Source organism: Phoca vitulina, unplaced genomic scaffold (genome assembly GCF_004348235.1).
Source record: "Phoca vitulina isolate PV1807 unplaced genomic scaffold, GSC_HSeal_1.0 scaffold65, whole genome shotgun sequence".
In the NCBI taxonomy this organism is placed as follows: domain Eukaryota; kingdom Metazoa; phylum Chordata; class Mammalia; order Carnivora; family Phocidae; genus Phoca; species Phoca vitulina.
In genome coordinates this window covers 3,503,078-3,529,253 of record NW_022589768.1, presented here as the reverse complement: position 1 = coordinate 3,529,253, position 26,176 = coordinate 3,503,078, and the positions used below count along the sequence as shown (strand labels likewise).

At 46.3% G+C, this 26,176-nt stretch overlaps 1 protein-coding gene across 4 annotated transcripts in view; it reads left to right on the top strand.

Annotated features, from left to right (window-relative positions):
- The window catches only part of SH3GL3 (SH3 domain containing GRB2 like 3, endophilin A3), a 136,759-nt gene that overhangs the window by 19,554 nt on the left and 91,029 nt on the right, over positions 1 to 26,176 (top strand). Inside the window, exons 1-2 of one of the 4 annotated variants that reach the window (XM_032391959.1) lie at positions 10,248 to 10,328; positions 11,484 to 11,671. The exons of 1 other annotated variant lie outside the window; for it this stretch is intronic. In XM_032391959.1, coding sequence (XP_032247850.1) covers positions 11,594 to 11,671 — 78 coding nt within the window. In that variant the 5' untranslated portion in view covers positions 10,248 to 10,328; positions 11,484 to 11,593. Of the gene's footprint in view, positions 1 to 1,907; positions 2,190 to 10,247; positions 10,329 to 10,662; positions 11,672 to 26,176 lie in introns of those variants that run through there. 2 more of the 4 variants (XM_032391961.1, XM_032391958.1) reach the window with 2 other exon arrangements.

Below are 26,176 nucleotides of genomic sequence, written 5' to 3'. Positions count from 1 at the left end.
TTCTCTAGCATGACTTTGATTAAATATGTGTATTTTAATTTGTGAGTCGTGTTCTAAGGGAGTTGATCATTGTACCCCCCTGCAAGGAACACGGCCAGACTTTGCCTCACTTAAGCTGAGTTGCTTTGTACGATAGCAATGGAATGCTTTGGCTTCTGTTGCAGCAGGAGTGGATCATGTATGTTCTTTAGGCTTTTCAGAAACTTCATGCAGAAATTATGTGAACCAGATGGTACCCTTTTGAGTTGCCAGACATGCATATTTTAAAGAAATATGGTGTATTTAGTCTCCTTGGGAGATGTAGAGGAGGTTCTTTGGGAATGGAAGTCAGCTGAAATTGCCATAATTGAAAAGTTTTTTGGAGCTTGTCATCAGAATGAGGAGTGTAATATCAGAAGGCCAGCACAGATTGTTAAGAAACAAATAATTGACTTCTCTGAGAACAAAAGCCCCATAGACTTAGGTAAAAGAAGGTATATAATATAATCCATGATATGTTTTTTCTTTGATAAAGCTATTGATTTGCTCACTTAGATCTCTTAAGGGCTTTGGGGGATGTGAGAGTAGGGGGTAGGAGGTGAGGAGACTGTGTGAGTCCAGAGGATGAATGGGGAGGGAGGGCCAAGGCATTTAACTGAAAACTAGTGGGATGGGGGTCAAGTCACTCTGAGAAGACAAGACTTGGGAGAACTTCCTTATGGAAGGGGCAGCACCTGTTGGAGGACCACTGTTAATGCTGTTGGTTTCCCTATGAGCAGGCAGGAAAGGTAGATCAGCCATAGCTCCCCCTAAGCACTGACTCTGACTGCAGAGGGGAGGCTACAGCCCTCTGCGCATAATACAGAGAGCATAGTGGAGCGCTGGAGGCCCAGCCGGCGAGGGAGAGCAGAGCCAGCCGGGCTCTCTGCACCTGCTGGGGAAATGTTTCCTGGTGCCTCAGTCTTCTTGCCTGTAAAATGGAGGTAATATTTCATAGAGCTGACGTGCATGGGAAGCTTATACTGTATCTGGCATAATTCTAACTTGTAGGTTGTGGTGAGGCTGAGAAATTATGTATCTGAAGTGCTTTAACGTAACACGTGGTTCAGTAGATGGGTGGTTTTATTATAATGATCATTCAGCAGGACTTGTATAACCTCTTGGTAGAAAGTTTGGGTTCAGAGTCAGGGAGACCTGATGGGAGTTCCAGCTTAGAGCTGTTTGACCTTAGACAAGTCACTTTGCTTCTGTGAGCTTCAGTCTCCTGCCCTGTACAGTGGGGGGAGTAACCGCTCGGACAGGGTGGGCTCACATAGAGGATTAGATGCCCTAAGGCACGTGAAGTGATGAGCACAGAGCTCAGCACACGATAACCATGCCCGGATGCTCGCCACTTGCCTGGGACAGAAAGTCAGACCTTGCTCCTTCAGGCAAAATTTGGCCAAGCTTCACCCTTACCCTCGATCTCCCTGTGAGAACCCTCTTCTGGGTCCTTGGGGAGCAGAAGGCCTCGTCGGGGGACAACTTTGGTCTGTCGGCTCCTCTCCACCCCTCCACGATGCCACATGTTTCCATATGGTGCATATTAAGTTCTGCACGTAACAGTTGATGTAAGGGCTAGGTGCATATTTTCAGGATCCTTCAAAGGAGAGCACGTTTGGGATCATCACTGAAGGAACATTCCCTGTTGTTTCATTTAAAATTGTAGGTAGTAGAGCCTGATGGGTAGTTTGGGGGCGTGGGGTCACATAGCTGGACTGTGTATATTGTTTTCTTGGTTTGGGGTTCCCCATAGGCAGACCTTGAGACAAAAGCTTCTTGGAGAGGTAGTTTTTTTGGGTTGTTGGTGGTTTCGAGGTGATCCCAGGAAAACCAGGGGGGAGTGGGGAAGAGAGGGAGGGGAAAGAAGCCAGTAAAGGGGGAGCTGCCAAGTTAGTTATGTCTGAGGGCACCTGGGGCTCAGTCGTGCTGGGGAGGGAACCCCAAGGGCAGCATGGCAGCCGCTGGAGAGTTGTCCAGCCAGAGGGAGGAGGCTCCGCGTGTTCTCCCCGCTGCCTGGGTACCTCGGCCGAGGGCTGCTCGTAGGAGCATTGGCTGCTGGGTGTTTGCCTGCCACACAGACAGATGTTCATGCAGCTGGGAAAACAGACAAACACAGCCCAGCCTGAAAGGGGCGAGGGCTTGCAGCAAACAGTCTTGAGCATCTAGAGGTGAGTCCCAGGGCCACGGGCAGGGCACCCCTCACATCCTCCCTCTGCCTGTAGTGTCGAATGTTGCCTTTGCCACCTGCTCTGGGATGGTGGGGATGCCATTTATCGTGCCTTAGTTTTTCCATCTGTGAAACAGAGGTAATGACAGGACCTCCTTCCTAGACTTACGGTGAGAATTAATTGAATGGATAGGTTTAAGGTGCTTGGTAGAATCTTTGCCATGTAGTCATTGCTAACTAAATACTAGCTTTTATTATTATACGGTTATTCTTCGAGTTCCTTCAGGATCTTTATCGGTGTGGTTAAGTTGACCGTGTTCATTGTGATGTCAGATGAAAATCCTTTGAATGAAAATTAATTTTTAGCTGTTTCTCTGGACATCTAAATAATTTCTCCAATTTTTGGGGTGCCTGGGTGGCTCAGTTGTTAAGCGTCTGCCTTCGGCTCAGGTCGTGATCCCGGGGTCCTGGGATTGAGCCCCACATCAGGCTCACTGCTCAGCGGGGGAGTCTGTTTCTCCCTCTCCCACTCCCCCTGCTTGTGTTCCCTTTCTCACTGTCTCTCTCTCTCTCTCTGTCAAATAAATAAATAAAATCTTAAAAAAAAAATTTCTCCAATTTTTATTTTAAAACTATTACAATGCGAATGAAAAAATTTAAGTTAAAAAAATCCCCTTTAATGCTACCACCCTTATGCTATTATTTTTATCTTTCTGTTTCTTTGGAGTCTGTCAATATAAATTCATATATCTACACTGTTTGTTGATTGATTGATTGATTTATGTATTTTTTAGAGAGGGGTAGGGGGTCAGGAGGGGCAGAGGGAGAAGGAGAGAGAGAATCTCAAGCAGGATCCGGTGCAGAGCCCAATGTGGGGCTTGATCCGAGGATCCTGAGATTATGTCCTGAGCTGAAATCAAGAGTCAGATGCTCACCTGACTGAGCCACCCAGGCGTCCCATACGCTGTTAGAATAATTAACGACAACTCCATTTTTTTCACTGTTTGATCTAATAATAGAACAACAACCATGTGCCAGGCATCCTTGACAGGCTTTATCTCCTACAAATCTAACAGCTCTATTAAGAAGGTGCTACTGTCCCTGTTTGACAGGTGGGGAAACAGAGGCACACAGAGATTATGCAACTTTTTTCAAAGCACACAGCACTTGTGGGACCTCTCATGATGGGTGAGATGGAATCCATGTTAGAAATGCATGTTCACTAGGACATGCTGTCTTTCCTGGTGCCTGTTTGTGCGGTTTGTTTGTTCTATGTGGCTTAAGGGAACTAATTCCTTTTTTTAAGTTTTTAAAAAAGATTTTATTTATTTATCTGAGAGAGAGAGAAAGCAAGAGCATGAGCTGGGGGAGAGGGAGAGGGAGAAGCAGGCTCTCCGCTGAGCAGGGAGCCCGACGTGGGGCTCAATCCCAGAACCCCGAGATCATGACCTGAGCTGAAGGCAGATGCTTAACTCACTGAGCCCCCCAGGCGCCCCAAGGGAACTAATTCCTATCACAGAGAGTAGCTCCCACTTAGGTAGAGCTGTTTATGACTACTTTTGATATAGTTCACTTCTGAAATGGCTTAATTTATTCGTTTTTGACCCAAGTTCCATTGAACCAGGCAAACATATTCTTTAAGAACTGAAATTTCAAATTGGGGAGAAAGGGAACAATGCAATGCTTTTCTTTAATCATGCATCTGAAAGAGCACAATGGTGCATTAGATGGCAGAGCTTCATACCCTAAGGTTCATGCCCTAGCAGGAAGGTTCTTGGAGATTCAAGGACTGATCTTTTTTTTTCTGAAGTAAATACCTCCTTTGACCTGTGCAGAGAAATACGTGGTTTGAAATAGGTGTGTTGAAAGAAAGCTGTTCTTGCTAAATCTGTCTTGCAGAGGTGGTGCTCTCTGATTTGCTATTTTCTGCCTGAGACAGACTGCAGAAGGCCACCAGAAGGCCCCTGGAATTTGAGGTGGGGAAGGAGGTAGTTTTCTTATTAAAAGAAGAGGACCGTCGTTTCCAACTTACCACCAAACAAAGGGGTGATCCTAATTTATCTGGTCACTTAGTGGTGTTTCAGAGGGACCTGGTTTGTCATGTCCCTGCCAACACTGGATTGTTCTTTCTTCTTTAAATTTAGCCATCGTGATAAACGTAAACACGTGTTGTGGTATTTGGATTTGGTATATTGATTTCATAGATGTGCTGTCGTCTGCAGTTCCTCTTTTGTAAATTCTAGTAGATCTCTAAGGTCAGGTCCTAGCAGTCCTCCAATACTGTGTTGGCTCTTCTGGGACTTTCGCCTCTCCATAGAAAACTTGAGATTCAGAGTGTTGGTATCTACAAAATCACTGGCTGGGATTTTGACTGGGAGGTTTTTTTTGTTTTGTTTTGTTTTTTTTTACTTTTTATCATGAAGAAATTCAAACATACAGAAAACTGAAGAGAGAAATACAGCGAATACCTCAACCCCATCATGTATGTCTCACATGGAACATCATGAACAACTCGCAATTAACACTTTGCCACCTCGAGTCATCGTCTTTTTTTTCTGAGCTATTTTTTAAAAGTTATTTATTTGAGAGAGAGCGAGAACAAGCAGGGGGAGGGGCAGAGGGAGAAGCAAGCTCCCCGCTGAGCAGGGAGCCCGATGTGGGGCTCGATCCCAGGACCCTGAGATCATGACCTGAGCTGAAGGCAGATGCTTAACCGACTGAGCCACCCAGGCGCCCCTTTCCTGAGCGATTTTAATGGACATCATGACATTTCATCCCCAAACAGGGCAGTGTGCATGTCTGAGGCAGAAGGGCATTTTCCTGCTCGACTGCGCTGTGGTGATCACACCCAGCCGCGCTTCTTTATATCATCCGATGCCCAGCCTGTGTTCAGGGACTTCCCTTATTGACCAAATGTCTTTTCTAGCCGGCCGCTACAAACCACAGGCTGATCAGGGACCGCGTGTTGCATTCAGTTGTTATGCCTCTTAAATCTCTCTTTTTAAAAAAGCTGAGGTGAGGGGCGCCTGGGTGGCTCAGTCGGTTAAGCGTCTGCCTTCGGCTCAGGTCATGATCTCAGGGTCCTGGGATCGAGCCCCGCATCGGGCTCCCTGCTCCGCAGGAAGCCTGCTTCTCCCTCTCCCACTCCCCCTGCTTGTGTTCCCTCTCTCGCTGTGTGTCTCTGTCAAATAAATAAATAAAATCTTTTAAAAAAAAAAAAAAAAAAAAGCTGAGGTGAGATTCACATGACAGAGTTTAGTGGCATCTCGTGCATTCACACGGCTGTGCAACCACCTGCCGGTTCCAGAACGTTTTACCCCTCCAAAATACAACTGCGTACCCTTTAATGCAGTTACCCCCCCATCCTCTCCTGCCCGTAGGCCCTGGTGACCGCTGATCTGCTTTCTAGATATTTCATATAAATGGAATTGTACCCTATAGGGCCTTCTGTGTCTTGCTGCTTTTATTGACCGTAATATTTTTGAAGTTCATCCATGTTGTAGCATGTATCCGTGCTTTATTCCTTTTTTATGCCTGACTAATATTCCATTGTGTGCATATATACCTCAGTTTGTTTAATCCATTTATCCATATCCGTATCCATTTATCCGTATCCATATCCATTCATAATAGCCAGAGGTGGTGGCTATAAGGAAGAGTGCTGCTATGAATACTTCTCTTAGTTAGCTTGGGCTGCTGTAACAAAATACCAGAGACTGGGTGGTTTAAACAACATTTATTTCTCATAGTTCTAGAGGCTGGAAAATCCAAGGTGCCAGCAGATTGGGTTCCTGGTGAGAATCTTTTCCCTGGCTTGCAGATGGCCACCTTCTGGCTGTGTCCTCACGTGGTGAAGAGCATGAGCTCTGGCCTTTCTTCCTCTTAGAAGGGCACTGATCCCATCGGGAGGGCCCCACACCCATGACCTCCTTTAAACCTGATTACCTCCCAAAGGTTCCACATCCTAATACCATCTGCACTGGGGACTAGTGCTCCCACATATGAATTTGGGGGGGAATACAAACATTCAGTCTGTAACATTCAGCTCCCTTGTCCCCCCAAATTTGTGCCCTTTTTGCATGCAAAAATCTATTCATCCCGTTGCAACAGCCCCCAAAGTCTTAATTCCAGCATCAACTCTAAAGTCCAAAGTTTCATCTAAATATCCTCTAAGGCAAACTCAAGATAAGTTTCATCCTGAGGCAGAGTTCCTCTCTGGCTATGAGCCTGTGATACCAGGTAAGTTATGTGGGGGGACAGGCACAGGATAGATGTTGCCATTCCAAGAGGGAGAAATCAGGAGGGAAGAGGTGGTTGGGTTCCACGTGTCCAAAATCTAGCAAGGCAAATACCATTAGATCTTAAGCCTTAAGAATAAATCTCTTGGGTTCAGTGCTCTCTGTCTTTGGGACCCACCTGGGTGGTGGTCCCACCTTCAGGACCCATGGGGGTGGTGGTCCCATCATGCACCCACGGCTCTGGATGGCTGCCACCTGGCCCTGTTGAGGCAATGAACCTGCCCCCACCATCCCACCCCACTTTTGAGACCGAGGACCCAGCCCTGATCACTCTGCATTGCCTTTGGAATCATTCTTCGCTTGTCTTGAAGAATAGTGCATGTTCACAGCTAAATAGCTCTATGGCCCAGTTCTGTAGGATCTAAGAAATCCCTTCATTTTGTCCTTAGTCCCCTTCAGTTCAGACTGGCAGTTTTTCTGCTGGGCAGCTGATTAGGTTCATGGTTCACACTCCGGCTAATCTCCTTATTAAATGGCTCTTCAGCCACACTGTTAGTGATCTCTTCAAGCTTTTTCATTCTTTTTGCAGTAAGGATAGGCTGAGAATTTTCCAGATCTTTAGATTCTGCTTCCTTTTTGCTTAACAATGAGCTCTTCAATTAATTTCACCCTTCCTTCATTTCATTTTCATTTTGTGATAAGTACTCAGGAGAAGCCAAGCTGCTCCTTCAATGTTTTGCTTAGACATGTCCTCAGGGCTGCCTGGGTGGCTCAGTCAGTTGAGCATCTGCCTTCGGCTCAGGTCATGATCCCGGGGTCCAGGGATTGAGCCCCTCATCAGGTTCCCTGCTCAGTGGGGAGTCTGCTTCTCCCTCTCCCTCTGCTGCTTCCCCTGCTTGTGCTCTCTCTCTCTCCAATAAATAAATAAAATCTTAAAAAAAAAGAAGTCTTCAGTTAAGCATCCACTTTCATGGCTCATGAGGTCTGCCTGCAACCTCACACAGGCCGGCAGCTTTGGGCCCATTTCTCAACTGCTGTCCACCAAGGACCACCCTGTGGTCAGGAACATGTTCCTCATTTCCATCTGAGGCCTCACCAGAGGGCGTTTCCTTTTGCTATTTCTCTCCACATTTTGGTCATGATTATCTCTCTATCTCTAAGAAGAGAGAAGCATCTCTTCTTTCTGAGCTCTTACCAGAATCGCCCTTAAATCCAATGGGCACCTGACACCATTGAGCCTCAACCTGTACCCAGTTCCAACGTTGCTTCCACATTTTTAGGTATTTGTTACAGCAGCATCCCACCTCTTGGTAACAAAATCTGTCTTATTCAGCTTGGGCTGCATAACAAAATATCGTTGGCCAGATGGCTTAAACGTCCCTGGGTAGAAGTCCAAGATTCAGTTCCTGGGGAAAGCCCTCTTCCTGGCTTGTGGTTGGTCATCATCTTGCTGTGCCCTCAGATGGAGGAAAGAGAGCTCTCGACTCTTCCACATCATAGAAGGATACCAGTCCCGTCATGGGGGTCCCACCGTCAGGACCTTATCTAAATGTAGTGACCTCTCAAAGGGCCCACCTCCAAATACCATTCACATTGGGGCTTGGTGCTTCCACATATGAATTTGGGTGGGGACAGAAGCATTCAGGACACAGCAGTACTCAGACATACAATATATAAATAGTTGAGTACCTTTTCAGTTCTTCGGGTATATGCCTATGAGTGGAATTGCTCTTAAATCTCATGATCTAGAAGAGTTCCCTTCTACCCCTTCCTTCCTTCCTTCCTTCCTTCCTTCCTCCCTCCCTCCCTCCCTCCCTCCCTCCCTCCCTCTCTCCTTTCTCTCTTCTCTCTTTCTCTTTCTTTCTTTCTTTCCTTTCCTTTCCTTTTTTTCTTTTCCTTTCCTTTCCTTTTTTTCTTTTCCTTTCCTTTCCTTCCCTTCCCTTCCCTTCCCTTCCCTTCCCTTCCCTTCCCTTCCCTTCCCTTCCCTTTCCCTTCCCTTCCCTTCCCTTCCCTTCCCTTCCCTTCCCTTCCCTTTCCCTTTCCCTTTCCCTTTCCCTTTCCCTTTCCCTTTCCCTTTCCCTTTCCCTTTCCCTTTCCCTTTCCCTTCCCTTTTTCCTTTTTCCTTTTTCCTTTTTCCTTTTTCCTTTTTCCTTTCCTTTCCTTTTTTTTCTTTTCTTTTCTTTTCTTTTCTTTTCTTTTCTTTTCTTTCTTTTCTTTTCTTTCTTTTCTTCTTTTCTTTTCTTTTCTTTCTTCTTTTCTTTCTGTGACATCCATGTGTTGAGGTGCCCAGGCCAGCTATCCCACCTTCCGTCCTCATGCTGGTTTTCAGCATGTTCATCTGGGCATTTCCTGTTATTTGGCTCTAGTGTGTTGATTTTCTCTGCCTCCCTCCTTCCGTGCCTGTGTTCTGTTTCACATATTTGCCTCTTCTATTTTGTATGTGGCCTGTTTTTGGGGAATGTGCCCTTGTTTCCTATTGTGGCCCCACAGCAGATGCTCCTCGTCCCTGCAGTAAAGCTATGTGCAAGGAGGCCTTTGCTCTTCTTCCTCGAGGAACTATTTTTGTGCCCTTACGCTTCGAATTCTGGTCCTAGGCCTCAGCCATGTTGTGTTTCTATTTGCTTGTCCATGAATGGGCCTAGTGTTGGCTCACAGACGCACTACACTGTTCACTCACAGCGCCTCCCTGTCCTCGCTGACAGGCCGCGGGCCGGGCTGCTGTCTCCAGTGGGACCTTCTGGTCTGTGGCCCAGCCGGGCAGCTCTTTTTGGCTGACCTGGTTTCTCTCTTTTCCCCTTCCCATCTGTTTTCTGACAGGTGGTAAGATGGACGTTGGCTCTGTAGGACCTGGTCAGTCTTTCCTGCTGTAAAAATGGGCACCTGCCCGCAGGTCCTCTTCCCAGGTGAGGAGGCCACAGGCCCAGGAGTGCGGCTGGCGCGGGCATCGCTCACCGTGCTGGTCACTCCCTAGGAGCTGTAGACTCAGGATGGATGAGGAATGCAAGTTACGGATGAGACAGAGGGACTCGATCTCTTCCGAAAGGGGTCCCCAGCAGTGTCGGGCTGGGGGTGTGGCTTGGCTTGAATCCCAAGGGGCTTTTGTGTACCAGCAGCTGGTGAGGTTAGGATGCTGGTGGGGTCGCTGCTAGCGCATGTGGTGCTCTGTTTGTGAATTGGACCTCAAGACCCTTCCCTGCCATGTGTGAGGACTCTGTCGCGCCATACTGAATTTGTTAGAGCAGGTCTTTGACTGCCATGTGCTAGAAAACTGGGTGATAAATACACAGACCTACAGTGTCCATGATGGAAAGGGCGTGCTCCCTTGATGGGGCACAGCTCACGCACCGTGTGCTCAGCGGCCACTTTGGGTTTGGTGGCTGATGTTCACTGGTCGGTGACTGTAGACCTGGATTCCTTCCCATCAGTAGAAGAGCCTTCTGATTTTGCTGTGTGATATACGGATTCTTACCTTTTCCAGACCTGTTGCTATCCCCCCCGCAAACTTGTATTCGTTTCCATGGGGACTTCAGTTGGCATCCAGGCACGGGTCCCCCCACCCTCCCCGCAGAGGGACCCGTGTTGACTTTTTGACAGAAATTCTGGCGAGTTCTGAAGCTCTAATGCTGTGTACCAGGGATGCATGGGGGCCCTGGGAGGGCAGCATTGCTCGCGCTACCACGCGGGGTGCGTGCAAATAGCTGGTCTGTACTGTGGCTTTGGGAAGCCTTCATTTCTCCCAATGGCACTCTGCAGGCAGATGTGACTCTCGTGTGACACCCAACCTGAGACTGGCTTCTGAGTGGGACTCTAGGAATCAGGCTCGTCGGTCTACTTTCCCTAATTGTGATACATACCTACCTGTGGAGAACATTGAAGCCCCACAGCAAAGCTGGAGGAAAAAGGTAAAAAGCACCTCGGATTTCCCCTGTTCAGGGTTAACTGAGGGTCCCTCCCTTTGATGTCTGCTGCTTCCTTCGGTGGGATGAGACCTCACCCTAGCCCCCCTTTTTCAGTGACTGATTTTCTTTTTTTAAAGATTTTATTTATTTATTTGAGAGAGAGAGAATGAGAGAGAGCACATGAGAGGGATTAGGGTCAGAGGGAGAAGCAGACTCCCTGCTGAGCAGGGAGCCCGATGCGGGACTCGATCCAGGGACTCCAGGATCATGACCTGAGCCGAAGGCAGTCGCTTAACCAACTGAGCCACCCGGGCGCCCCCTCAGTGACTGATTTTCTATTACCCAGTCCTTAGCCAGTGTTTGATAGCCCGAGGACAACTGTATGAATTTGCAGACTACATTATTCTTCCATAACTACGAACCCAAGGCTCCTTTTCTATTGAATGATTCAGTCGCCCTTGCCCAGGGGCACAACAGTTGTAGATTCCCATCTCCCTCTGCTGTGTGATCTTGGGAGAGTCGCTGCACCTCTCTGGGTCTCTACCTCTAAAATGAAGAGGCTGTATCAAATATGCTTTCCAGCTGAAATCAAGCAGGGGAATTAGGCCTATTAGAGAGCAGCCTGTGGGACAGGTTTGTTCCCATAGGCAGTGGAGTCTAGTGGGAATTGTCTGAAGCGATGGAGATAGCTAGCTAGCTCGACAGACCGATAAAAGGGAACTGAACCCTGTCTCTGTGGCAGGGGGAATGGGAATGGGATCACTGGGGACACGATTGTATGGCTCACAGAGGTCTGCTAAGAGATTGGGAAGAGACTGCTGACCTTGTGTGAGAACCAACCTCAGGGAGAAGGACGAGGTCGGGACCCTCAAGAGGTCTCTACGCTTAGATATTTGGCCTGCCCTTCACTGCGGTCGAGGCTGCTTCCTTTCCACGGTGGTATTATGGAATACCACAATTACTGATCGCTGAAAGCTCAGGCGATGGTTAGCATTTTTAAGCAATAAGTATCTTTTGATTAAGCTTTGTACATTTTTTTAGATCTAATGCTATTGCACACTTAATAACTGCATTGTAGTGTAAACATAACTTTTATGTGCACTGGGAAACCAGAAGATGTATTTGACACTCTGTGTTGCGGTATTCACTTTATTGCAGCGGTCTGGGACCGAACCCGCAACATCTCCAAGGTGTGCCAGGACTTGGAGACCTTTGTGGTGAACGTGGGAAGTGCTACATTGGCGGAAATGATGATTGACTAAGGACTTATGTGTGCTGGGCTGGGTCTCAGATCCTGGGGATATGGAGAAAAGCAAGACCCGGTACTTGCCTTTGAGAAGTCCCAGGTGCGTGTCCAGTAACGGGGGGCTCCAGCGTGAGGGGAAGTCTAGAATGAACCAGGCTGCATGTGTAATGGGGCTGTGTTTTGTAGAGCAAGGCTTCTTTATGACATGACTCAGTTGGACATCCTGTTATCAGATAAGCAATACCCATAGTGTTAAAATAAAAAAGGTAAATATTTGGTCTTTGTCCCTGGTTCCTGACACAGCTCCTAAAACCCTTGGAATCTCTTGAGTGATAAGAGTCTTTTATATGCTAATTGATGAATGGGGGCTGGGGACCCCTAGATATCTTTAGGTGGGCTGGTTGCCAGAAAGACCCTGGCCTGATGAGAGGGTTGGAGCTTTGAGCCCTACCCTTTGACTTCTTGACTTCGGCGGGGAGGGGACTGCAGAGGGGCCTGAGACTGAGTTAATACCAGTGAACAACGATTTAATCAGTCATGCCTACCTGATTAAAAAAACTCCATAAAAGCCCTTAAATGAAGAGGTTCAGAGAGCTTCTGGGTTGGTGAACCCATCGAGGTGCTGGGAGGGTGGTGTGCCCACGGGGTGGGGGGGAAGGGAGTGCATGGACGCTCTCTGTGTGTGCCCACTGCACTTCTTTGCCCCATGCATCTTTTCAGTTAGGCTGTTCCTAAGTTGTATCCCTTAGAATAACTAGTCAGTAATAGTAGCCTTCCTGAGATCTGTGAGCCATTCTAGCAAATGATCAGACCTGCGGAGGAGACTGTGGGAACTCCTAACTTTGTAGCCAGGTCGGGCAGAGGTATGGGTAACCCGATGCTTGGGACTGGCGTCTGAAGTGAGGGCTGAGCCCTTAGATCTTGGAGTCCGATATAAACTCCAGGCCATTAGTGTCAGAATTAGATGGAATTGTAGGACACTAGTTGGTGTTAGCAGCTGGGGAAGTGATGGTTGGTGGAGGGAAAACCCACACGTTTGGGCTCAGAGCATATTGAGTGAAACAGATCCGTGTGTCCGATGGCTTTAAGATGTACAGACTGCAATGTCGTTGGTCTGGGGTGATGTTGAAGGCACCGACCTCATGGCGGAGGTCAAGAGAGACCCCGTCCCACTGGTGGTCAGCATGGTTCCTAAGCTCACCCCGTCGGTGGGTGTTTCTGGAATGAGTGAGTTGGAGGCAAGTAGAAATGACCTTGGATAATCATCCAAAGTACAGTGCAGCTCCTTCCCAAACATCAGTGGCCGACCGTCTTCAGCTTGTCAGTATTGCATGAAACACTGCATTGGACTAGATTGTTCTCTGAATTTAACTTCTGCATTCCTTCAGGAGCCTGCTTCCTTAGCGGGCACTCTGTGTGCATTGCAATCTGCCAGGCCACCTTTTCTTGTGAAACGATGTAGATCAGATGGAGAGGATCTGACCGGCTCTCTGCTTTGGAACTGGTTGAAGCTCAGGCATGAACAGATTCACACCTCCCAGACTCAGAGTCAGAATACACGCGATGCTTGCGCTGCTCTGGTATGCAAATTGCTTTCAGAGGGAGCTCCGTATTTGAAAAGTGCTCTAAGGAGTGGGAGACTTAAGTGACAGCTTCAGGTGTGTGACGAGTCAGAGTCACGAGCAAACCGGCTCAAGATCAGCCAGCGAGGCGTTTGGATGATGCAGAGCCTGACTTGTTCTCTTTGTATGCGCCTGGCCTCCAGCACGGGGAGGAGGTTGGCCTGCTTGGGGGCATATGTTGCATTAAGCCACCCAACCAACCCACGGAAGGGGAGACAACCTGTAATTGTTAGACGCCCTCCCTGACCTACGGGTCTTCTCATCAGAAGTTAGAATCAGGATTTGATGGATCTGCTAGCTACTCAGTTTACAGTAAATATGAAAGGGGAACATAGGAAGCACCACGGGGAGGCCATCTGCCAAATCTAGAATGTGGGAATTAGAAGGGATAGATAACACATTGCTTTAGTAAGTCAATGGCCAAGAATAAGACGGGGAGGGAAATGTAGATGAAGGAAACTCACAGGAGAGGGTTAGAGGCACTTCCAGCTGGACGGCCTGGGCCTGGTGTGTGGGCTCACTGGGAATGCAGGGGACCCTCTGCCTGAGGGCTTTTCTCCGCCCGAGAGAGTATGCCTGGCAGGCAGAGCAGAGCACCAGAGAATCAGTGGCCCACAGACGCCCCTCAGCCTCAGGCAGTGATGGACAGGGAGGTGGACAAATGCCCCAACGTCCTCCTCACCTCCTGGGGTTGAGACACCCCACAGGGGTGCCCCACTCTCTCACCCAGACTTGTCCAGAGGAACCACGCTCCGTGTGTTCCCATGGCGCACGCCCTTTCTCAGCTTTCTTCCCTTCCCTGGCTCCTTTCCCTATTCTCCCATCTCCCAGATAAACTGCGCTTAAGTCATTGCTTCGGGGCCTTTTTCCAGGGGAAACCGAACTAAGAGGCATCTCCATCCAGTGCAACATGAGGACGTTATCTGCATCCCAATTTAAACGATCTGTGAAAAGCAGGAATTGATTGGGGAAATAGGATCAGCAGCTGGATGTCAGATATTAAGGAATTATTGTTGAATTATTTTAGGTGTGAAAATTATTTCTGGTTATGTTGAAAAAAGAGTGCTGTCCTCTTAGAGATACAGCCTGAAGGATTTGCAAGTATTGGGATTTGTGTTGAAATAACCCAGTGGCCGGGGAGTAGAAGGGGTGGGGGGAGTAGAAGGGGTGGGGGGAGTAGAAGGTGTGGAATAAAGGCTAATTCCAGCACTTGTTGAACTTGAGTGATGGCTACATGGCGGTTCATCACACGGTTCTCTACTTTGGTGATATGTTCAAAATTTTCCAAAATAGAATGTTAAAACAAAGCACATGAACACCCTTCTGGCCCCTCTGCTCTGTGGCAAAATTGTCCTCTTCCACTGTTGGTGCCATGACACGCCAGCTTTGGTTTGAGTGGGTCAGGGGCCCGTCAGTTCCAAGCATCTCCGTTCTTGGCCCTGCTCACACTGGCAGCCTGCATTCCTCCCACTGTATGTCCGTAGCCAGACTGGAGACTTGAACAGCACTCAGACCTGCTTCATCCTGAAATCTTAAATCCCATCCAATAAGCTTCTGCTCTAAAATCAACCCATCCATCTGGTCCTATTGAATCTACTTTCTAATCTGCAGCCCCCCCCCCCCCCCCCCACCCCACAAGGCATGTGGTCTTGACAGTTACATTCATTCCAGAGCTGCCAGGTGGTGGGTGGGGAGGTGTGGGCTTGGGGACTGGGCGTCAGGCCATGGGGTGGGCTTCTCCTTTAGAGTGGTGGACAGTAACCCCAGTGGGATACCCAGGAGGATGTGATGACTTTGGCCTTGGCAGTACTCCAGGGGTGTTATGGGGGAGGGGCAGAAAAGGGGGCCGTACCACCATGATTCTAAGAGGTAGGATGGAAACCCCAGTCAGGGGAGGATCCAGTAAGAGAAGAGTTCAGTCCTCTGGGAGAGAGAGTTGGAGAAAGCTAGGGTTGTTGTCAGGCATTAGCCAAATGGTGTGGACTTTTCCAGAATGAAATTGGAACATAGGAAACCAAGGCAGAAGTCCGATCTTGAAAACTGAACACATGGGCCAGGTTTAGGGTGGGTCTAACTGCCCAAGTTTTACCACGGGTATTCCATGCTTTGGGGAGCAAACAGAATGGCAGCCGTCAGCCACTGGAGGGGATGAGACCAGTGCCCCGTGGGGCCGGTTTCGGATGGGCTTGGTTACTGGAGCAGGTGGGTTGAGGGTGGCCATGGAGAACATACATGGAGGTTGAAGGTCTTTTATATTTGTCTTATTTTTTGAGAGGTCTCAGCTCTGTACTTAAATGGAAACTGGCTTTATTTTTATCAGTCACTGTTTTCCACTGTGCTGGAGAGAACCCTTCTTCTGTGGAGTGGGACCCCGAGGATACCTTGGACAGAGCCATAGCTTTCCTGCCATGCTCAATTTTTAAGACCCTTTTCATTTCCGTAGTTACAACTTAGCCTGTCCCCTGTAGTGTGGCTAGAGGCAGGCTCCCGGCTGCTGAAGTGGAGGAGGGGCTGGGCTCAGGCTCTGAGGCACCTCCTCCCCATCCCCCCAGGTGCCCCCCACCTGTGCTGGGTGCAGGGGGACAATGGGGGAGGCCAGGTTCTTACGTGTCTCCCATCTGAGGATAGTGTGTTGTGTAGGGTCCCTGGCCTTGGTCTGGGTGAGCAGCTCTAGTCCCTCCCATTGGTCTCATCAGTGGTATAAAATCCCCCCATTTTCTCCAGTGCTATGTCCGTTACTTACCCTTGAAGCTGCCCGGAGAATCCCATGGCTCCTCTTGTATGGCTCCCTGCTTTGTGCCTTCTTGAGTCAGGAGAACAGTATTCCTTCCTCGAAGGCATCTCCAGTCTTTGTCGGTGCTTTTCTTGGAGGTCCCCTGCCTGGCTTTGGGGAAGGGAAGGCACTCCCATCAGTTTCCCTTGAGAAGGGGAAGAAATAAGAAAATTAGCTAATACTTACATAGTGCAGTTCTGAGCACATTAAGTATTTTAATTGATCTAATCCCTGTGAGAACCATATCAAGTTGGTATTATTATCGTCATTTTATAGACGAGAGATATGAGGACCAGAGTGGCTTATGAGTGGCAGTTCTGGGACTTGAACCCAGCCCGTCTGGCTTAGGTGACCATGTTCCTCTCACCCTGAAGGGCCCTTCTCGCCACAAGGCTGGCCACCCCCTTCCTCTTCCGTGTCCTCTCCCTATATTGGTTTGTGGAGGGTTTGGGTGGGAGGCGGGGCAGTGGCTGGGGACGGGGCCAAGTGCTGGCATCTCTTGGTAAGTGTGGGGTGGTGGAAGCTTTGTCTGTGGCTGGAAGCTTGTTGGTGACTCTCGGAATGTGGGATCGGGAGCCTTTGCTCTTCGGCTTTGACCTTGGCTGTGATTCCAGGTCCATAGGAAAGTTCCTCTCAGCTTGCTATTTTTGATTTATCTTGGCAGCGTGACAGCCCCTGCTCTTTTCCTGAAGCTCCTTCCCCAAGGCTGGATATCTTATGGCTTCTCTTCCTTTCCTGGCCGCCTCGCTCTCCTTCAGGGCAGCCCCCGGCTCACAGACCCCCTGCGAGCCCCTCGCTTCCTCATCTTTTCATACTTCCCGCAAGTCTCGAGCCCCAGAACAGCCCGCCGTCTGTCTGCTCTCCTCCCTGGGGCTGCTAGGCACGGCTGGAGGGAATCGTGGGACCATGCTGATGTCCCACACCTCTGGCTTCAGCTTCGGGATGAGTCACTGATCCTTTACTGTGCCCCCCAATGGCTTCCCGACCCACTGCAGACCTGAGACCTCTGGGCGTCAGTCCTGGCCTCTCCTCCTCATCTTCGTCCTCTTCTTCACGACGCTTAGTCAGGTTTGCTTCTGTAAATCCTCCAGCCCCTCCCGACTCACTCCTTTCTTCACGGCCAGACTATTACAAAACCTCCCCTTCCTTATCACCCTCTACCCAATGTCATCTGCCTTTCCTTCCACTCTCTCTGTGGAAATGCTTCACTTCAGGTCCCCAGGGTCTTCCTAAGAGAACCCAACAGGCATTTGTGCCTTTATCCTGTTTGCTTGGTCATGCACCTTGACGCCCTCCTCCTGAAACACCCGCTGCGGTTCTCATGGCACCACTCTGCTGCTTAGACTCATAGCGCTCTGTCCACTGCATTTTGTGCCTTCTCTTTCTCGGTCTCTTTCAACTCCGTGATCACTGGGAGTTTGCTCTGGGTCCTGTTTGTCCTTTTGCCGTGCTCATATTCCATGGGTGATCCCGTCCACTCTCAAGGTGACCCATGTGACCTACCGATAATTCCCAAATCTGTTATTTCTGCCTCCTGACATTTCTCTTGAGCTTTAGACGGCCTTCCTAGGCATCTCTACCTGGAAGCCCCCCCCACATCTCACACGGTCCAAAATTGTGCTTCCCCCCCCCCCCCCCAAACCTTTTCATCACTTCAATTTCTAGAAACTGTACAACTGATCTTCACCTTTGGGCAAAGAGCCATGTTATGTTATTGTTGCCATGATTCTAGTCATTATTTGTTTGACATTTCTTTCTTTTTTTTTTTAAGATTTTATTCACTTATTTGTCAGAGAGAGAGAGAGAGAAAGGAGAGAGAGCACAAAGGGTAGCGGCAGGCAGAGGGAGAAGCAGGCTCCTCGATGAGCAAGGAGCCCAATGCGGGACTTGATTCAGGACCTTGGGATCATGACCTGAGCTAAAGGCAGATGCTTAACTGACTGAGCCACCCAAGCGTCCCTTATTTGACATTTCTTGATTGTCCTTAGTTACTTGGCCCCATCTGGGTACCCACTCCACACCCACATCTCTCCAGGACCCACATGCTGTAGATTTTACTTCCTACGTATCCTAACATCTGTTAACCCCTCTCCATACCCATCATTGCCTCAGGGGACGGCCTCATTGACTGTCACCTACATAGCTTAGACACCCACTTAGGTTTCCTCCTTCTCCAGACCATCTTCCCTAGCCTGCCAGAAGGATCTTTCTAAAACACTAATCTGATTATGTCACACCCTACTAAAAATCCTCCAGTGGCCTCTCAGGGTCAACATCTACAGCTTCCTGTTGCTGCCAGGACCGCCCTTCCTCTACCTGTGTCTGCTGACCCAGCTCTAGCCGTCCAGGACTACCTGCAGTTGGGTTGGGTTGCCCCTTTGGACAATGCCCATGCTCCTCTCTCTGCTTCCCGTTGTCTCCCTTCATTGTCTACCTGGTATTTGTCTTCTCTTCTTTCAAGACCCTGCTGAAGCATCACCTACTGCTTTAGGCATTTTTGCTGTTTCCTGGCTGCCCCCCATCCCCCACTAGGGAAAGTTGGTTGCTCCACCGCCAGTGTCCTTATAGCAGTTACATGTGTATAAATGTACATACCTGGTCTGTTGTGATCAGGAGCTCTGTCTTTCTTGTTCCTTGGTCTTTAATGTCTAAAGGCTCCGAAAGGGAGATTTATGCTGACCAGTATTTTATCCAGTATTTAATTCATTAAAGTCATAAATGTAAAAACAGATTCTACCTTAAACTTTTTAAAAAATATTTTATTTATGTATGTATGTATGGATGGATGGGTGTCACGAGCTAGGGGAGGGGCAGAGGGAGAGGGAGAGAGAGCATCTCAAGCCAGTTACGCTGAGTGCAGAGCCCAACCCAGGGCTCGATCTCACTACCCTGAGATCATGACCTGAGCTGAAATCAAAAGTTGGACACTTAACTGACTGAGCCACTCAGGTGCCCCTCCATTTAACCTTTTAAAAAACAACTTATAAATCTTGTAAATTCATTTGTAAACCTAGTAATATTTGTGCTAAATAAAAAACCAAGTAAACCTTTCAAACAATACCATTTATACATTCCACTGACTAATTTCTCTTAAACATTTTAAAGTATAGCTACAAGTTCAATGTGTATAATTCTCATAAGGCTTAAAACTCCATAAACAGTAGACAGACACACATAAAAATGCCTACAAACATTATTACTATGATTGTATCTTACTAATCATTATATCCAGTACAGAAGCATTAACACCAGGGATTTCTTTATCCCATAATCCCAAGCCAGCTGTGATCTCCTACAGAATTGGGAACCCAAATGCAATCAAGCTCCATGTTACTGGTTGGAGATTGGGACCTGGATTGAGAATGGGGGGCTCCTTCCAGAATGAATATCTGAGCTGGTATCTGTTCAGTGGATGCTCCTCACTGGTATCAGGTGTCTGCCATATAAACAGTCAACAGTACTTCCCAACCCCATTCCTTTCAGTGGGGTCTTGTCCAATTCTACATGTTGATTTTTCAGCAGATTGGTATCTCTTCCTGAAATAACACATCTTATAAATTATCAGGGACCTGCTAGGCTCTTAGATTCTAGTTTCATTGTCTAGGATTCTTTTCAGATCTTCCCATTCTGTGCCCGGGCCCTGTTGTGTTGTGTAATTGTTGTATATTTGTTTGCTCTCATGCCCTGTATACTGATGGATTTCCTGTATTTTACTCAGGTTGCAGTAACACTAGTTCAGACATTGGTAATCATTGACTCAGGTTTATAATTGGTATAGTTCTCATTGTTTACCATTTTGTGGTCATTTTATTGACTCTTAATCATTGAATCTCTGGGCCTAGAGCAGGGTCTAGCACACGTGCTAGGCTCTCAATCAGCATTTGTCTAGCGAATGATGTGTTTCCTTGAGTAGATTTGTGAGGATTGGAATTGTCTTATTGTTTTGCTGGAACCTAACACAGACTGGGCCTGGGTCATGGTTGCTACTCATTACGTACGCATAAATGAATGAATGAGGCAGAAATTGCGGACTGTGATTGCTGGGAACGTGAAAACAATTGGATGGAGTTTTATTTTTGGAAAGATTCTGTATTACATACCAGCCTTGAGCATCTCATCAGATTCTCTCCCTTGCTGACTTCTTTGACCCTCTCCTTCCTGAGCACCTGACTGCTACCCTTGGCTGGTCATTTGCAAAGCTCTCAAAGCAGGCTGGAGTTCATAGGTGTAGCCCTGGGCCAATGTGGCCTTTGAGCCACACATGCTGAGCCCTATCAAATACCAAATCTCCCCCCACTTTTGATCTTGGGTAAAATGCCACACTGCAGGATGTGAGGCCTGACTTCTTGAGTGGCTACTGAGGGCTGGGTGGTGAAACCAGAAGTGTTGCGTCCCTGGCTCTCTGTGGTGAACCTTAACCAATGGGACATGATAGGAGGGAGCTACGCAGATCAATTCCCTTTTCTTCCTCCCTTCTGTGGGCTACTCTGAGGTGCAGCTTGTTCTTATATCTCTTTCTGAGAAAGTCTCAAGTACTGAGTGGACATACCTGCCTGGTGGTCTGCTGCCTCCTCCTGGCTTGTTCTGAAGGTGGCCAGTGCTATCACTTACTTTATTGCATACTCTCTGGTGTCTCCCTAGCATCTCACTCCCGCCTATCAAATAAATTGCCAGCGCGTTAATCCTTGCTTCAGGCTCTGCTCTCTGGAAGACACAGGCTAAGCAATACCCTTTGGTAAAATTATAGTCATGAATTCTGGAATATTTTTCTTTGTCCTCTCACTGTCTCTGAAACTTAGTACTTTGGGGGGGAATGGTTTATGCTGTCAATGACTAGAAAATATTACCTTTTTGGTTGTTTTCATCTGATTTTTTTTTTCAATATTTCAAAAGTTGTTGTATGCTTGTCAGAAACAGGCAGGAGCTATGTAGTTCTTTGAAAGCCAACAGCTTATCACCCCGTTTATGGCACAGTTAACAACTTTATGAAGTTTGTGAAAGTAAATTGATGAAATTTGAAATTATTGTCTGAAAAAACCCTGTATTTTTACATTCCCTGATACTTAACACTGTAAGCAACCCAAGTTATGAAGGACATAGTTCATATCTTAAGATAAACTCTAATCTTTATATTTATAAAGTACATCTTAAGAGTACTTTTTGCCCTAATATGGTTTTCTCCTCTTGACTTACAATTTTTTTTTTTTTTAAGATTTTATTTATTTAACTGACAGAGAGAGACAGTGAGAGAGGGAACACAGGCAGAGGGAGTGGGCAGAGTGAGATGCAGGCTCCCTCCCCGCTGAGCAGGGAGCCTGATATGGGGCTCCATCCCAGGACCCTGGGATCCTGACCTGAGCTGAAGGCAGATGCTTAACGACTGAGCCACCCAGGCGCCCCCTGACTTACAAATTAAAAAAAAAAAATTCACTTTGCTAATCTTGGTCCTGTTTAATATTCTTGAAACAGAGGTGGAATTCGGGGTAGGATTATTGGTATCACAAGGGGAAGAGACGTTGAAAGGTCAGTTTACTCATTTTCTTATTTGAGTGCAAGATCTGTTAGTCATCCTGGACATGTGAGAATGTATTTTGCATTTAAAGACTTACCATCCTCTTTCTGGACAGCTTGTAGGAGAGGAAGGAAACCCGATGACTCATAGAAAAATAGGGATTTTATTAATAATGTTAATTGCAGTATTTCACATGTACACAAATCCAATGGAGACCAAATTTCTCTCTAGTAATAATATAAATTTCTAATCTGGAGAATGATTTAAAATCCTCATCAGATGTGGTTATGACTGAGCAACAACTATGTGTCTAAGTTATAGCCTCTCCGAGGGTCTCATTTACGGTTTCAGGATGACCTTTTCCCGGGGAGGAGGCTTTCCCTTCAACAGTGTGTGGAAGTGGAAAGCGGATCAGAATTGCAGAGCTAAGGGTATAGAGCATTTACAGAGCATGTGATTACAAGAGAAATGTTTTGGTGCCTTCCTTGGGGCTGCCTCAGAAATCTGACAGTTCTGGTTACCCGGAGCGAGTGAGGTCTGTAACCGTTGCTGTGTTGGGTAGCGTGGGACTGTAGGTATAAAACACACGGTAGGGGAGAGGGGGAGGCCATGGCCTCTGCATTTAACTGTGCCTGCTTCCCAGATTCAGTTTTGTGTTGGCCCTCCTTCTCCATACACCTGTCTCCTGCACTGCTCAGGAATAGGGTAACACCTCTGTCTTTGTCTCCTGGAGCACGGGGCTCTGCCCGTTGGAGGTGACCTATGCATGAATGAATGCATGAGTGTGAGTGAATGAATGGCCTGAGGTTTTCTCATAGGTTCATTTGCTAATTGTATTTCTCCTAGTATAACTTGTTCACACTCTTTGCCTGTTCACCCATTGAAATCTTAGCACTAAGCAAATTCGGATGAGCTCCCGATGTATATGTTAGAGGCTTATGTGAGCAGAGGCTTGTACGAACTTAATCTGTGTTTCCCCTAGGAGCACCGGCTCAGTATTTGCTAATTCCGTGTTCCAGGTGACTTTTAGAACATAACTACTGTGAATAACGAGAATCACCTGTATTTGGGCCTCAGTTTCAAGGGCTCTGAGTGATCCAAGGTTGTATGAGCTACAACTGTTGTACTCAAGGGCTCAAGTTAAATACATGTGTTTAAAAAATGTAGTCCTCTCTAAAATGTGATAGAGTGCTTAACTTTTCAAAGCTCTAGGTGGGAACTTTTATACCTCCTGATTTTTCTGGGTTTAATGCTTTGAATTATTTCATTTTTAAATTAATCATCTATTTCACACATCATTTTGTTCATTGAAGGAAAATTATAAAATGCAAAGAGAAAATAAAAAAGGCATCCATATCTCATTACCATGCATTTATGTTAATCAATATTTGGTGTATATCCGATATTATTACATTGACATACGTATGTGAAAATATAAAAATAACGTATACTGGTTTCGAACCTACTTTTCTCACCTAACGATATGTTGTGACCATATTTATATGCTGACAAATACAGATCCACATCATAAATTTGGTGGCTGCATAATGTGGATGTACTATCGTGTATTCAAGCAGTTTCTTGTTGTTGGGCATTAAAGTTGTTTCCAACGTTTTGCTAAGAATAATACGCAAAATTTATCGTGTGCTGTGTCAGGTGATGAATGTAAGATGTTGATATGTATGATTTCACCTAACCCCCCCACCAGCCCTAAGGAGTGGGTGTTCTCTATCTCCTGTTTACAGATGAGGAAATTGAGGCACCAATCATATGCCTAATGTACAAAATAAGTGTTTGAGCTGGGATTCCAGTCCCGGTAGTCTGACTTCAATGCATGCTCCTAACTGGAATAACGTGTAGTCAGTGACTACATGCTCCTGTCTCTGACACATTTTTGACAATTTCTTAGGGAAAAAGTTATTTTAGAGGTAAAGTTGCTGGCTCAGCATTGCGTATTTTAAGGACTTGTTATGCATTGCCAAGTTAAGTTGCAGAAAAATGTTCCCTCAAACGGTGTAAGAGAAGCCCCATTTCTTTCTATCTTGACAGATACACAGGGCCAAAGGTGGTACATCATTGTTGTGATTTTCATTTCTTTAATTCTGAGGTGGAATATTTTCATATTTTTATTCATACTTTTCATTCTTTAAATGAATTGCCTGTTTATTTACACTGTGGTGTTTGTCTTTTGTTGATTTTTAAGGATTCTTTATTTCACGTGATTGTTAAATTGTGGCAAAAAATTTTCCCTAGCTGGTCATTTGAAATTTGAAGTTTTTTAAAAAATGTTTTTATTGTGGTGTATAACATACCTATGGAACAGTGCAGAGAACAGAACTGTACAGTTTATCAAATAAGTATGAGATGAGCGACTTCCACCACCGGGTCAAGCAGTAGAATCTTGCCAGCTTCCTGGAAGCTCCCCGTAGGTGCTGATATAATCTCCTTCCAACCCTCTAGAAGAAGCTACTATTGTGATAGCCAGTTTCACAGGTGGCTCCCATTGATTCTGTCTTCCAGGGATTTACGTCCCCCCACACTATTCCCACAGTTGTCCCATGTGACCAATAGAATATGGCAGAAATCTTAGGATGTCGATTCTCAGATTAGGTTATAAAAGATTGCAGCTTCCATGTTGGGCTCTCCCATTCTCTCATGGATGAATGATTCTGGGGGGAGCCAGTTGTCACATCTTGAGGATACTCAGGCAGCCCTTGTAGTGGCCCGGGTAGCAAGGGACTGAGGGCCTCAATCCCAAAGCCCTTGGGTAACAGAGACCTGCCAACAACCGGGTAGCATATCCTCCTGCCTTCAGGGGACTGCAGCCCTAGCTGACGGCTTTACTGCAACCTCATGACACTCTGAGCCAGGACCACCCAGCTAAGATGCTTCTGGATTCCTGAGCGTCAGAAACTGTGTGAGATAATAAATGTTTGCAATGTTAAGTTGCTGAGTTTTGGGGTAATTTGTTGCATAGCAATAGATAACAAATATACCTATTCTGATTTTTTTGTAGTAATGATTTCCTTGCTTATAAGTACAGTTTTACCCACCTATGTGCGTGTGTCTAAACAATGCAGTTTAGTATTGCATACGATTTTTAATTTTTATGCATGGGATCATCTATATTTTTTAATTGGGTCTTCAATATCATGCTTATAAGTTCATCCATGTAGTTTCATTATTTTATCATTATTATTTTATCTCCAGTCTAGAAATCCACTATATAAATCCTCCACTTACCTAGGTATCTTTTCTCTTGTTGATGATCATTGGCATTGTTTTCCAGTGTGATGGGCTGTCATTAACAGGGTTGCTGTGAGTATTCTAGGCACGTTTCCCATGGCACATTGCCTAGGTTTTCCTAGGTCCACCTAGTGGTGCAGTAGCTTGGCTAAAGGGGGTTGGTATCCTCACCTTTCCTTTCACTTTCCAGATAACGCCAGATTATACCAACGTACACTTCCACCTTTAGGGTATGAGAGCTCCCATTGTTTCATATCCTTGTCAACATTTGGTATTGTCAGACTTTCAGTGTTTTGCATTATGTAGTGATGCCTCATTGGGATTATAATTTACATTTCCTTGGAGACCAAGAGGTTAAGAACTCTTTCTTTTATTTATGGGCCCCTTGAATTTTCTTTTTAGTACCATGCTTGTCCATTTTACTTTATTGTTTTATTTTTATTTTTTCAAATATTTATTTGAGAGAGAGCAGAGAGAGAGCATGAGCAACAAGGAGGGGCAGAGTGAGAGGGAGAAGTAGGCTCTCTGCTCAGCTGGGGCTCGATCCCAGGCCCCTGGAATCATGACCTCAGCTGAAGGCAGATGCTTAACCAACTGAGCCACCCAGGTGCCCCTATTTTGTCCATTTTATAAGTTGTCTTTTTCTTATTTGTGGCAGTTCTTTATATATGGTAGATACTAGTTCTTTCCTGTCATAAGCTGTGCATATATCTTTTCCTGCTCTGTGGCTTATCTTTTTCACTCTCCAAAGACTGAATGATGTCTTTCGATAACAAGATTTTTAAAAATTTTAATGTAGTAGGATTTTTTGTAGTCCATTTTATTAATCTTTCCTATTACAGTTTCTGATTTGGAAATCATATTTAGAAAGGCCTTCCTGCTCTGAGATTATACAAATATTCACCTATATATGGTGGTTTTATTTTTATCATTTCATTTTAAAAATATTTAAACCATTAGGTCACTAGGAATTTTTTTGACTCTGTGAGGAAGGCAGTGTGTTTTTATTTCCTCAGTGTCATAAATATGGTTAACGAGGTTACTTACTAATTTGGCTTCTTCCTATCCATCTGAAGTGCTATTTATACTGTAAACTCCTGTGTAATATTGGCTTTATTTCTGAACTTTCTGTTTTGTTCACTGTTATTTCTGTTGATTCGGGTGCTTCCTGCTTTTTAAAATGACTACAGCTCTGTGCTCCATCTCTAGTAAGACCTGTCCCTGTTCCTTAGTGTTGTTCCGCAGCATTCCTGACATTTTTTATTTTGCATTTTTATTTCAAGATGAGCCTTAGGACCCTTTTGTCAGTTTTCTCAAAATAGGAACATAAGAATTATTATCGGGCTTGCGTTATAGATGGATCTGTGGAAAAAGACTTGTTTGGGCTTTTGAATCTTCCCCCTGGTGAATGTGGCATGTCTCACCATGTACTTCCAAATTCTTTTATGTCCC